Source organism: Malaya genurostris, chromosome 1 (assembly GCF_030247185.1).
Source record: "Malaya genurostris strain Urasoe2022 chromosome 1, Malgen_1.1, whole genome shotgun sequence".
Lineage (NCBI taxonomy): Eukaryota > Metazoa > Arthropoda > Insecta > Diptera > Culicidae > Malaya > Malaya genurostris.
The window spans coordinates 29,754,453-29,768,361 of record NC_080570.1 but is presented as its reverse complement, the minus strand read 5'-3'; the positions used below and the strand labels follow the sequence as shown (position 1 = coordinate 29,768,361).

At 37.8% G+C, this 13,909-nt stretch overlaps 1 protein-coding gene across 1 annotated transcript; it reads right to left on the bottom strand.

Moving 5' to 3' along the window:
• Window positions 1-81: 81 nt before the first annotated feature.
• On the bottom strand, window positions 82-1,659 carry LOC131433463 (alpha-amylase-like). Its single transcript, XM_058600111.1, has one exon. The coding sequence runs from the start codon at window positions 1,650-1,652 to the stop codon at window positions 156-158; it is 1,497 nt and encodes a 498-aa protein (XP_058456094.1). The 5' UTR covers window positions 1,653-1,659; the 3' UTR covers window positions 82-155.
• Window positions 1,660-13,909: the final 12,250 nt, after the last annotated feature.

Sequence of the window (13,909 nt, the reverse complement as noted above, 5' to 3'; positions counted from 1 at the left end):
AGTGTTTCAGTAAATGTTTTTTTTTTGTGTAAATATTTTATTTTTTGACTAAGCATAATTCAGCGTGTACATTTCTGTCAAGCCGACTCGTTGCACAATTGTTCAAATCATCAAATACCAATAATATTCGTATTGTTAATAATTCTCCAAAATAACTACTCAATTTTGGCATTCACATGGATCGCCAGTACACCGTTACCATCGTAAGCACTTAAATAGACATTCGTGATCCCATCGGAGTCTACGTCCACTACCGTACCAGTGCAAACCCCGCCGTCCACGGTTCCAGAAATAACGTCACAATATTTCCCTGTCGGTAGGCACGTTTGCAGTCTCTGATTCAGGTCCCATCCTTCCAGATTGAACACGATAAAGCCGCGATCGCCCCGACAAAATCCAATCTGATAAGCGCCATTATCGAACCAGTTGTCGAGTCCTGTTCCAATGGCTGCATTGCGGAAACCAATCATATTGGCCACTGCATTCCAGCGATGTTCACAGATCCAACCATTCTGGCATGTACCATCTTCTCCGATCGATGGTGAGATTATGTTTCCGAACGTATCAGCAGGTGGGCCCTGATCGACATTACCAAAATCGTAGGAACTCATCACTCGAGGTGTAGCGTATGGAAAGGCCAACATGAAAGCAGTGGCCATTGTATAATGCTTCCTGTTCCTGAACGTCAGAACGTGACCCTTCCTTGAACCTAGACCACGTTGATTCAAATGATCACCCACGAAAACAATGGCGCGTTCCGACGACAAGAACGACCAACTTCTTCCCCAATTTTTTAAATCTGATAACCGTTTTTGACCAGAGAAATAGTAACCCAACTCGTGAGAATGGCCTACTTCCGAGACCATTCCATAAGGACGATATTCATATTTGGAAATACCATCTTCTCCCATGTCGGCAACCGATTGCATAATGAATGGCCTTGCACCTGGTTCAAAACCGTGCTCCTCTGTGAGATTTGAAAGTCTGCTGTAGATAATCTGCAAGTCCTCCGCCCACATGTACTTAGCTGCATCGATGTTAAATCCTGCTACCCCGTAGGTAATCAGTTTGTTCAAAAAGTTAACAATCCTATCACGAACCCATTCCGACCGTTGGTTCAAATCTGGACAGCCTTCAAGGCGACACGTTCTCCGCTCAATGGGGTTACTATTATCAGTTATCGCACAGTTTCCATTGAAGTCAGACGAGTTGTAGGGAACAGCTGGATAGCTCAGGTTCCCGCTGTCGGCAGTGGATCCTCCAGTTCCTCCATAGTTGGCAACGTCGGTCATATGATTTAGCTGAACGTCAGCATAGATTCGAACCCCTGCCATATTGCACCGTCCAACCATTTGTACAAACTCTGCCTCGGTTCCTGACCTACTGTTCAGATAGTACGAGATGGGCTGGTATCGCTCCCACCATGGTCGAAACGGTTCCATGATAATGGCATTTTCGGCCGGTGGTGAAATCTGCACTCCTCCGTAGCCCTTCGCCGCTAGAAATTGTTCACATTCGATCGCAATGTCCGACCACTTCCATTCGAACAGCTGGACGATTCCGCTCCGGTTTGGCCACTGATTCGGGTCGATTTGAGCTTTGATAGATATTCCTCCGCACAGAATTAGGACAAAGAGAAATGAAACTGCCATTTCTGACTTCTACGGTAGACTTACAGCAAAGCAGGTTTTTGAATTGTATTCATTATTTTTGGCTTTCCAAAACCCAGTTGACTTATTGATATGTTATCTTCCATTGTAGAGATGATTGACAATCGTTTCGTAGATTAATCTCGAAGGGCATTTCTTGGCACTGCTCCACTACAATGTGGTGCATCTTCGTTGCGATAAGGAGTTCGGTGGAGTCTGCTTCGTCGGGCTGACGTGTGCGTAAAAATGAATAGTTGAACTGATGATTGTAATCTCCTGTTAATTACAGGAATGAAAAATTCTTGCCGCTACTGGAAAACAAAGAACTCTAAGTGTTTCAAAATTTCTCAAAATGGAATGTTAAATCGTGCAGTTCCGGCTACCGAGTAATAAAAAAGCGGGTGGCTAATATCAGAAACATAACCAGATAGACGTTACTACGAATAATTTGCTCCAATTTGATGCAGTTATAATGAACAATAAAATATTTCACACCTCTTGCATATTCTGAAGACACCAAAAAGCAATCAAACCAATACAAACAAAGCATTTTTCACGAACGCAAAGCAACTGAATGTTGATTTTATTTGCACTCGATGCGAAGTTTGCACTGCACGCAGCTAACTAAACTGATTATTTTCTCTTTCAATTTGCATATTTCAACAGATGAATAGCCTACATAAGTAGGCTGATTTGTAGAATTTACTCCGTCGTTGTTCACTTTTCTGTGTAGTTAGCTCCAATGCAAACAACCAGAGCGAGCACTGCGTGAATCAACGTTGCCATGTATACCGATTTCTCGGTATTTCTACAGATTTTTGACCTCTAAGCCGCCATACAGACATGTACACCGATAATTCACGGATCATACAGATAAATACCGATTCTGGTTTTTAGCTTTAACAGACATGAGAAAAGGTTGTCGTGGGACCTTTATTTCTCACCTAAATAAGCCTTGGTGACATTTTCCTGGTACTTAGAAGAGATTTAGAGATTTTGATACCGATATGGTACAGATGGATTTTTGCGCCGAATACAGATTTTTGTGAAAAATGACCTGGCAACGCTGACGTGAACTGCGAACGGCGTACAAAGGTACTATGCTAACTGCCGATTTGTTAATATCACTTCTATAGCGGCCCTTACACGAGACAATATTATTGTCAATACAAGGAGTATTGACAATACTTTTGATCGTGTAATGGAAACTTCATTGGATTGACGAAAATATTGTCAAAAAATCAAAACTGCTCATCAATCCGACAATACTTTCTCTACAGAGAGGAAACTGCCAAATATGTGCAATGAACTCATCTCTCAATATTTCAATGTTCATTTGCAATATTTGAAGCTCCAAACGCTTGATTTTCTAGAAAAATGCGGACTCAAGTTACCAAGTCAATTGGATTGACGGTATTGACAATACTTTGGATTGACAATAATATTGTCACGTGTAAGGGCTGCTTATGCTCATAAATTCTGATGTCATTTCCCTCGAATGTACAACGCAGGAACAGCGAACATTTTTTTCTCCACTCAATACTGAATGCTTGATTCTAGAAACTAAACGGTAATGAAATGTCACTTAATACTTCAAAACCATCGCGTCACGAGTTTTCTTCATACATTTCAACGAAAATATTGAATTACATGTAGTTGTGTATTTAGCCTTGGCAACGCTGAATGTTGCCCGGTGCATTTGACGTTTCCATAAAAAAGTTTGATATTTTTGACCATTATTGCAATTTATTATTTTTATTTGACATAATGGTTATTTTGTGCTTAGTATTTTTTTCTTTTCATTCATTAATCGACGCCTTGCTCTTCAAAATCTTGTGCTTTATTCGAAACATTTTCAATTTTGACTATAAAAATAAACTATTACATAAAATCGTAAACAGTCCACTCTAAAAAGTTGGTCGTCTTCGACAGACAGCGAAGGGGTTAAAATAACTGTCCAATGTTCTGGCAGAGATGCCAGGTGAAATTTTAGTCGCCTGCGTACAAGAAATGCTCCTATGCGAGCTCAAAATTTGAAAGTATGCCGAGAAAAACCAAACAAAACCCCTACAGTAATAGCAAAAGTCATTAAATCTGCAAAAAAGTCTGCTTAATTGCAAAGTCTGCTAACAAACGAAATTGCAAATTTACATACCAATCTGAAAACCTGGCATCTGTGGTTTTGACGCTCATTATTTCGCAATTCTGCGACGATTCCGTCGCATTTTATGTCCAGATGAAAACCACTATACCACTTTTAGAACATTCTGTCATTTGAGCGCTATTTGTTTTGTTTACAGTGAGTTGAATATACCTCAGAAAAAAACGGAATTTATTATGATTTTCGTCGTGGATTTTCAAGACAAGAGCGTTTCGATCAACTTAGTTAGACTTTTGGCAGTGTAGCACCATTCTATGCGACTTTAAAAAAAACTGGTTTAACGAAATCAATCGTGGTCGTAGTTCGCTTGCCGAAGAATTCAGTTGTTTTGCCAGAAAACATCGATGCTGTGAAAAATCTGATGATGGAAGATCGCCATGTGACGTACCGTGATATGGAGACAGCCTTGGGCATTAGTGTGAAAAGCTCACATGTTATTTTGCATGAACATTTAATCGTGAAAAATAAATTGTTCACGTTAGATCCCACATAATTTGACAATCGCGCAAAACAAGACACGTGTCGATTGGTGCAAAGAAATGCTGGAAAAAAATAAATCGTGGTGCTTCAAATTTGGTGTATAACATCTACACAGGTGACGAAACATGGATTAACTCATATGAGCCCGAAACTAAACAGATTGTATGGGTGTTCCAAAACGAACCAAATCCAACAAAAGTTGATCGCGCTCGAAGCACTTCAAAGAAAATGGTGGCTTGTTTTTTTTCTGTATGAAAAGACAAATCGCTACCATTGCTTTAGAGGATCGTAAGACCGTCAATTGTGATTGGTATACCATCATTTGTTTGCCAGAAGTTTTTCGTGAAATAAGGAAAACAAACGCAAGACGTAAAATCATTTTTCATCACAATAATGCAAGCTCTCACACATCGGCTCAAACAACCGAATATTTGAGCGCTCAAAACATCGAATTGATGGGCTACCCGCCATATAGTCCTGACTCGGCACCTAACGACTTCTATTCGTTGCCTTCTGTGAAAAATAAATTGCGTGAAGAGCGATTCAACACTTCTGAAGAAGCTGTTAAAGCGTTCAAAAACATATTTTTGTGGTACGAAAATTAGTTCAAGTGTATGCAAGAGTGTATTGATCATCTAGGGAAATATATCGAAAAGCAATAAAATCATTTCCAATGAAGTATAATACTGTTTTCATTTACATAAGTAACAACCCTCATATTTACGTCAAAACTGCACCGTCGAGTGATTATCAGTACCCATTGATTCGCTGTGATTTAAATTTATCTTTTGGTTTGAAGTTTAAATTTAAAACTACGAGCTATCACAGCATGTTCGAATACATTTTATCTAGTTAATTCAACTTTTGTCCATCATTAAATGAGTGTTATCGGATTAAAAAAAACGGCATAACGGAAGTGCATGGGGACATCCATTCAAACAATGAGCAGGTTATGATGCAAAAAATGAATAACTTAGCAAGAAATGGGAACCGGGTGGAAAATACCAACAAACCTGTTGTCGGAACAGAATTAGGTCGTAATTACAGGATAAAGAGCGTTGAACATTTCAAGCAGTTATACAGAGCAGTGATGCAAAACACGGAAAAATGAGGATACTGGGGACTCAAATCAGTTCTAATCGATAGGCCTTGTCAGCTGACGGCCAAACTCTGAAAGGAAACGAACTCACTTTTCTTAGCGATAACTCCTGAGTTCCGGTTTCGGAATTACAAGATTATGAGTGTTCAAACCATCTTATAAAGCGCACATGCGGTAGTACGGAAGAAGAAAACACAACACCGCCTCTAAGAACGAAGCACGCTGTGTGCAGTGTTCGATTTCATCTACGCGGCATAGGAAACCCGTTTTGAAGATAGGATACACAGAAAAAAGTTATGAAATTTACTGATGACTCAAATCCACATATGACACAATTCATAAGAACACAATCCGTAAGACGACTAAATTTTACAAGAATGATATAAATATACCCAACCTTTCAAGCAAACGTTGAAATTTACATGTATTAGCACTTGAAAACATGTCAGAACGCATTAAATTTAAGTTCGATTTACTGTAAAATTGAGTCATTTTTGACGTTCATATATGTCGGTCGATAGTCTCACGACAAAAGGGTCTAACTGCAAATGAGAGCCTCTCTTTGTTTATTTTCTCTTTTGTTTTTTACGGAGCCATTATTGCAAATTATCTAAAGTTTCCAATTTAAATCGAAAGGTTGTAGTTTTACCTTGAAAGTTTTGCGAAGAGTAAAGCGTCAAATACAAAATCAGTTCTGTAAATCGTGAAAGAAAAAGTAAACAAACAGTAAACTGTCATCTGCAGTTAGGCCCTTTTGTCGTGGGACGGTGGAAATATTATTTGTTTCAAGAAGATATTGGATCAAACAAACCCCACCCACTTGTGCGCGGCGGGCAGATTTCCCCCCAGACGGCTGGCAATGTCTGCCAGCCATTTTTGCTGGAATTCTGCCAGAATTCAGGCAAAAGTCTGGCAACAATGCAACAACCGTATCCGGCAGAGAATTTGGCCTAGCGGTTATTAACGGTTCTGTTTCTGTCGGATTCTTGCCATACAAGATTGGCAGAACCGTTTTGAATCGGTTCTACATTTTAAGCGTCTTGGTTTTATTTTTTAAATAAAAGATTCATATGAAAGGCAATAAGTTATTGCCCTTCATATATACTAATCATGGAAAATGTTATTGGCAATAACATTGCTTTCTCACTACCAAACATATCCATATTTCAATATCATTTAGCTCGTCTCAAGATTCGTTTTTTACGCACATGCGGGATTGACGAATATCAAATAAAGTCGAACAAAAAAGGAAAAAGGAGGTAAATAAACAAGACGCGTACGGTGAGATAATGATGCAATTTCGCCTGGACAATTTTGACAGCAGCCGGAATGCAGCCAGCCTTCTGACGGCTGCCAGAATTCCTCACAAGCGGGCAATTGTTATTGTCACTACACACTTTAAAAAATCCCTGTGATTTCACATCTTACTAGATGCACATAAATGGAGCGTCGCAGTTCAACTAAATTCACATGGAAGAACATTTAATATTGTGTCTAAAACTCCATGACATGATATTCGTTGAAATAAAAAAAAGAATACTGATAGCAACCGCCGCGACTTGAACCGAGAATCATTGGATCGCAAGTACGTCTGATAATCGACTGAGCCAAAGAAGCATACATATGGTTGGTTGGTAAATGGTGCATTTAAATTTATACAGTCGCACCTGCTGACAGAATGCAAGTTACAGTCGAAACTAGTAAAATTCAAGCTAATCTGACATTAAATCATTACAAATGAAATTTTCAATCATTTGACAAACTAGGTCATTATGAGTTACATCGTATGAGGAATTAAGTCACCTGCATTATTCAAATTTTTTTAATGTGTACATGCGTAAGAATTTCACAGAATTTATTCCATTTCGCATTAAAAATTCTTCTGCTCGACCTCATTTGATTTTTATTTTGTTTAACAATTCTACATGTGAATACAAATATTTAAATGGATTTTAAGAATACCCACATTATCGAAATGACGGAATGAGCGATGAATTCTTAATCGCCTGCTCGTTTCTGGGTGCTCGATCAACCCGATTGACAGTGACATTATAAATGTTATTGATATTTTACACTAAAAGTTAGGCGACTTATGCCATTTCATTACACTCCAGCTGGAGGAATGGATGATGCTGACTAAGGTAAGCCTTTTTGTTAATTTCCAGCGAATTTCAACAGTTTATGAACTTCTAGGAAGAACATGGTTGTTAACTAATTTTGTGTACCCGAAAAACGAGAAAATTTAACGATTTATTAATTTTAGTTGGTTTGACGTAAAGTCGCCATAACTAAGTTCAGTTTTTGGCATTGACTGAGTTGAAACATATATTGGAGAAGCCAAATGAATTAAAAACTTACAGAAAAAAATGATTATTTGGAAAAAGATACGCTTTCATGCATTTGGCTTCTCCAATATATGTTTCAACTCAGTCATTGCAAAAATTGAAAATTTTAATTTATATATTCAGTTTTATAGATTTTTTATTTAAAAATAAACTGAAAATCAACACGAAAACGCGCAAAATCGGAAAAGATGTTAAAAAAGAAAACGAATTGACAATTCAGTCCGCATCTTCTGGCTCAATTCCGATAGACTTCCGAACCAACCGGTTGGAGGCGAAATTCATTCGGAATCGGTTGTTGCATTGGATTCCGTAATAATTCGGATTTCGGATTACTGAATTTCACATGGGATTTTGAATGAATCGGAATTGATTCCGAATTCATTTCGAACTGATAATGTGGGACAGTCTGAAATTTGATTCGAAATTTCATAATGATTTCCAAATGGATTCCGAATCAATTAAAACAACCGGTTCAGAATCGGATCGATTTGGAATCTGATGTTGCATGTGGTTCGGTATTCACTTGGAAATCATATTGAATTCCGAATCAAGTTCCAGATGGTTTAACTGTAACGCGTTACCCTAAAATAGCATCGACATTGTAGGACCGAGGTTGGGCCGATAGCGAGCATAGATCATCGGGTAAACGTTGTGCTACTTGCTTTGTTATCTCATTTACTCTAACGAAATGTTGATTCACTTTCAATCAAAAATTTGATCCAGTTAAATAGCATAAATTCCAATCGAGCTACTGTGGAACAGTCTTGGGTGTGCAGTCAGTATTCAATCGAAATATTTCTCGCTTTATCAACTTCGTATCGCTTCGTATCTGAAATAGTGTATTAGAGTTTCTGGGTCGAATCTAATTGTTCTGCCATGTAAACTATGGTTACACCCAAGCTGACCCTGACAGTTTGGAGCGAAATCAATCTTCAGGTCAGCAACGCCATCGCACGGCATCACATTGAACATATAATGTCAATTGTAAGCAGCGTTGCCAATATTTCGGATTCATCTGGCAAGACATCAATGCTGTGTTTGTGAAAAACCGTCTTTTATCGAGAGCCAAACATACCTTATTGAGACCGAAGCAAATAAGTTCAAAAATGAGTCTCATTTTTTGTTTATGACCAACGACTTTATCACATTCCTGACGGAACCCACAGATGGAAAGATTGTTTGAAGAATTATTTCCTGCTACGCGTGATCTAACAGTAAATAATTTTATCGTGATCTGACAGCAATAACTTGCAATCTATGATAGTTATCAAACATTTCCTCAACGGCAACGTCTGCAAACAAACGACCTTCAAACCGAGACGGTGAATGCAAAACGCATGCGTGAAGATGATTAATGAGTCAAAAGTACTACTTATCTCCCACGACGTGTTGCTTGCCGCAGTCGCAGTCGTTCACTCTGTGCCTACACAGAAGAAGACGAAACTGTCAGAATGTGGGGTACTGTTCCAGTCAGCTGGAATCTTGATCGACCTGTATATTTTGCAGTCTTTGTAACCCCGTTTCGTCGAACCGGATCCCACGACTAGCTCCACTAGCGAATCCAGCTGTTGGTGCCAGTTCCGTCCGGACCACCTTCGACTAGAAGCGCGCATTTACGGCAGGAGCCAAAACGTCTCCCAATGTGTTGAGGAAAGAATCCATTAGAAGCGTGATACGCAAGTGTTTCACGAAAAAAATCTCGCGGAACGAATAGGAAGATGAAATGCAAATCTGTAAACACATTGTCTGTACCTGAGATGTATTATGCTAGAACATCGGTCGGTTGTCAGTCAGTCAGGCTCTGCGTGTGTAAAGGAACCGTACCGGAACGATGAAAACGAGACTGACACGGTGCAAACTCATTACACACACACAAAACAGATTAGTCATGTGGGCGAGTCTGGGCAGTATTTATTGAAATAACTTTCTAGCCCAATATTAACGTTTCGATTGGGGGGAGAAATTTTATGAACTTTCGAGGCAATGGCAATGGCAACACTAACTGTTCATTTCTCTCGATTGTAAGCAACTGCATATTTCACCTCGTACCAGATCATGTGAATTTATTGACGGTATACGGTGAAAACCAGTCGACATTCCTCCAGTAGATAGTTTACTCGTACCCATCCCTGGACCAGATATGTTATTTGACCTTCAGCAGTTAACCATTAACAAAGGCATTAAAACATTTTCTCAGATTCGTGATCTACCGTTGTGGATGACTCGTAAAAGGTGTGCGTGTGGGATCGGCACGATTTCAAGTTAATTCGTTAAAATACTAAGGAAAACGAATAACAGTTTTGATGTAAATACATTACTCTGGGACGCCTTCAGGAAATTCGCTTTCCGGGAGAGTGATAAGTTTTTAATCGTTCAGTTGACATATCAGTTCCGGAACAATCGACGGAGTTCAGTCTAGCCCGACTTTTAATAAGGAGAAATATAATAAGATTGTAAATAAGAAAAATGTGAAATATCTCTAAGGAACGATCTCACCAGTATCCCATTCGCATTGCTGTAAGCAACGCTGACAAAAAATAAAATAAACACTCGCGGTTGGGTTTGCTGCAGACCAATTTCACATTTCCCCCGTTTGAATCACAGGATTGACTTGTAAATTATCACACATTCCATATAAATCTGATAACACCGAAAATGATATGCAGATGGCGCTTCGATCGGTTGAAGTCGTTTAATTTTGGACGGTAAATTCACTGTTTCCGTCACTGGAATATTTTTTATTTTCGCGAATCAGCAGAGATGCCAGGTCTGCAGATTTGTCTGTGAATCTGCAGATTTGGGGTATAGTGCTGCAGACATTTTTTGTTGTGCAGACTTTCACAGACTTGAAATTCTAGCAGACTTTTGCAGACTTTTGAATTTCTCGCAGACTTTTGAATATTTACATTTGTAATTTCCGCGACTTTTTTTTTTTTTTTTTTTGCTCGGCAAGTCAGTTTTGCGTGTCATACTTTATAGAGAAAATGCTGCCAGCAAGGCATACTTGCTGACTGCAGATTTTTTTTTTCTGATTTACAGACCCTGTCTGCAGATATTTGAAATTTTTACCTGGCATCTCTGCGAATCAGCTATGTTCAATAAATAATATGTTTAACACTTATTACTACTCAACACACACTTGCCGCAGCTGCACTATCACTGAAGATAACTATTTCGATCAAATGAACAATCCAATCAGCGTGGTCACCACGAGATAACGTTATGGTGATTGTTTTGACATATCCCGTGTTTTAAGAAAAATTTTTGACGATTTTTCCAATTTACTTGAGTTTGGAAGAATGCAGATGGCAAAACCTTACAAATATGGGTGAGAAAAACGATTATTCACGTGTTGTTATCGAACATTTGATTTCAAATTGTCCTATACTCTTGACAATCTGGGATGAAATTTGATATTTTCAGTTCACATACAGATTTGATTTAGATGATAAAACATGAGTAAATAGACTAGTCATAAAACTTTTGATCATAATTTATCAATTAATCTCAAAATCCAACCCAAAAAACAAAGAATATCCCAGATATGAAAATAGTACCCAACCTCACTTCTTCGAATTTGGTATTTCATGTTACGATTTCTCCATAAATATCAATCAAACATACCAAGGAAAGTTACTGCATCATTAATGATCGATGTTTTTACCAAATTTTTACACGTTTTTGTATGTTAGTATTCGATTCATAAGAAAAAATAATAAAAACCCTGCATTTTGTTCGAATCTTCAAGCAAAATCGGAAATTTATCACCATCGCTTAGTTCAAAGCTCGCCACTCGAGCAGCGCAGCGATCGCAAAAGAGTTGGTTGGATTCTTCAATAACTTTACTGTTGAAGAATCCAACCAACTTTTCTGCGATCGCTGCGCTGCTCGAGCGGCGAGCTTTGAACTAAGCGATGGTGATATTTTCCGATTTGGCATGATTCGAACAAAAATTCCGGGGTTTCTTCTTATGAATCGAATACTAACATGCAAAAACGTGTGAAAATTTGGTCAAAATAACATTCCGTGGTATGTTTGATTGGAATAGTCATATCTAGAAAATTCTTTGTTTTCATGGTTGGATTTTGAGATTAATTGAAGAATTATGATCGAAAGCTGCATTATTAGTTTATTTACACATGTTTAATAATCCAAATTATATCTGTATGTGAACTGAAAATTTCAAGTTCCATCCGAGATTTTCAAGTGTATAGGACAATTTTAAATCATATGTTTGATGACAACACGTGAATATTCATTTTTTTACCCATATTTGTAAGGTTTTGCCATCTACATTCGTTCAAACTCCAGTGAATTGAAAAATTCGTCCAAAAATTTTCTAAATGCATGGGATATGTCAAAAGAATCACCATAACGCTATCTCGTGGTGATCACACTAATTGGATTCTTCAATTGGCATATTGTCGCAAAACTGAAATGTAGAGGCTCTGCTTGTTTAGAGATGATACTTTCAGCAAGAGCTGTCAAATCGGTAAGAAAATTTCTAATTACTCCACCTTTTCAACGATTTCTTTTGAAAACGGGCAAATTCATTTGAAAAATCATAGTAGAAGTTCAAGAAAAAGTTTTTACTCTGAGGTGGTAATGTTGATCTTAGTTCATTGTGCGAAATCTACCGTTTATTCAGAATAGAGCATTAAACTTGGGCTGATACCATTTTTCAAATGCCTGGAAATAACAAATAAAGTATCATAAATAAATAGTACTCTATCGCTATACATTCTAGTACTCGAGAAATCAACATTACACTGGTTTCAGTTTAAAAAAATGTTGATCCGAAAAAACCTAACCTTACCCAATTCACACATTTCGGAAGATTTTCCATGTTTAATCGTAGTTTCCACTAACAAAAGGAGTAGTAATCACTTTGAAATCAATTTTCTTCTACTCCGAGTGTACTTCTATTGCTGATATCTATTTGTACTATAGAATAAACGATAAAAATGTTGCAAATCACTACTGCCGATAAGAAAATTTCCGAAAGAATCCACCTTTTCTTGGTTCCATTTTTCATTGGCAGGTGTCGCTACCGGTAAAGCTTTGGGACAATGTGCCAATAAGTTGTTTGATACACATTGAAATTAGACTTTTTAGAGAATGGCACCCAGACACCGCATCGCTCTCCCAGTGATGCCATCTCTCTCTCTTTCTCTCTCTCGATACCAACTCTGTATCATTTTATAAATAAACTAAATATTCAGACATTGTCTTCTTTATGGGGAATTACAACTGGGCTGTGAGATGTTCTCAAAAAATATCTAGTTTATGAAGTGTATAAACGAATAATATTTTACCTACCAAGTTTTTGAATGAATTATCGATACTTTTTGTTCAGGCTTGGCGACTGGATTTCCATAACTTATATATCTGATGATTTTTCCATTTAATCGTTCCTGTCCCCTAAACAACCCCGTAACTTTTACTTTAGGATTATGCAAGCAACGCATTGAAAGTTTGCAAAATTCATACCAATTATCAACTAATATGTTCGATTATAGATTTTCGGATGTGTAAAAAAACCATGTCAGGTTTATTCGTATTCCTACGTCATCCAGCAATATCTCTGACATTACCCTCCCGCTTTTTCAACGTTTTAATTCTTGTTGATTCTGATTGCTGATGAAAATTTACAAACATTTAATTTCGTCATTTTAGAGAAACCCAATAAATGCTATAATAACATTCTCTCAGCATCTTGTCATTTTAAAAAGTTCTATTTAATTGGAAATACAGATATATACAGTTTTCTCGGTTAATTTTTCAAAAGGGCGTATAGCAAGCGGTTTCTACGTTTATCACTCAACTCTTTGCATGAAATGATACCCGAAACTTTCGATTTTCAAACAGAATAGTGATATCAAAGAAAATCTTTTTAATCACATCACAATAATCGAAAGAGAGAGTGATTAAAGAGAATCTGTCACTTTCTTATACGCCCTAATGAAAAATCAACCGAGATTTTTCATTCAGGAAATGAAAATTTTCTTTGAAAAAACCTGGCATCGCTTATTTTCAACCAAGTTTGACCTTAAATTGAGTCTCGCTGCACCCCACTTGTACGCGGTGGGCTGATTTCCCCCCAGACGGCTGGCTATGTCTGCCAACCATTTTTGCAACAATGCAACAACCGTTTCCGGCAGAGAATTTCGCCTAG

What these genes read in the sequence shown, in the direction of transcription:
- LOC131433463 (XM_058600111.1), bottom strand. Translation starts at nt 1,652, where the DNA reads ATGGCAGTTTCATTTCTCTTTGTCCTAATTCTGTGCGGAGGAATATCT.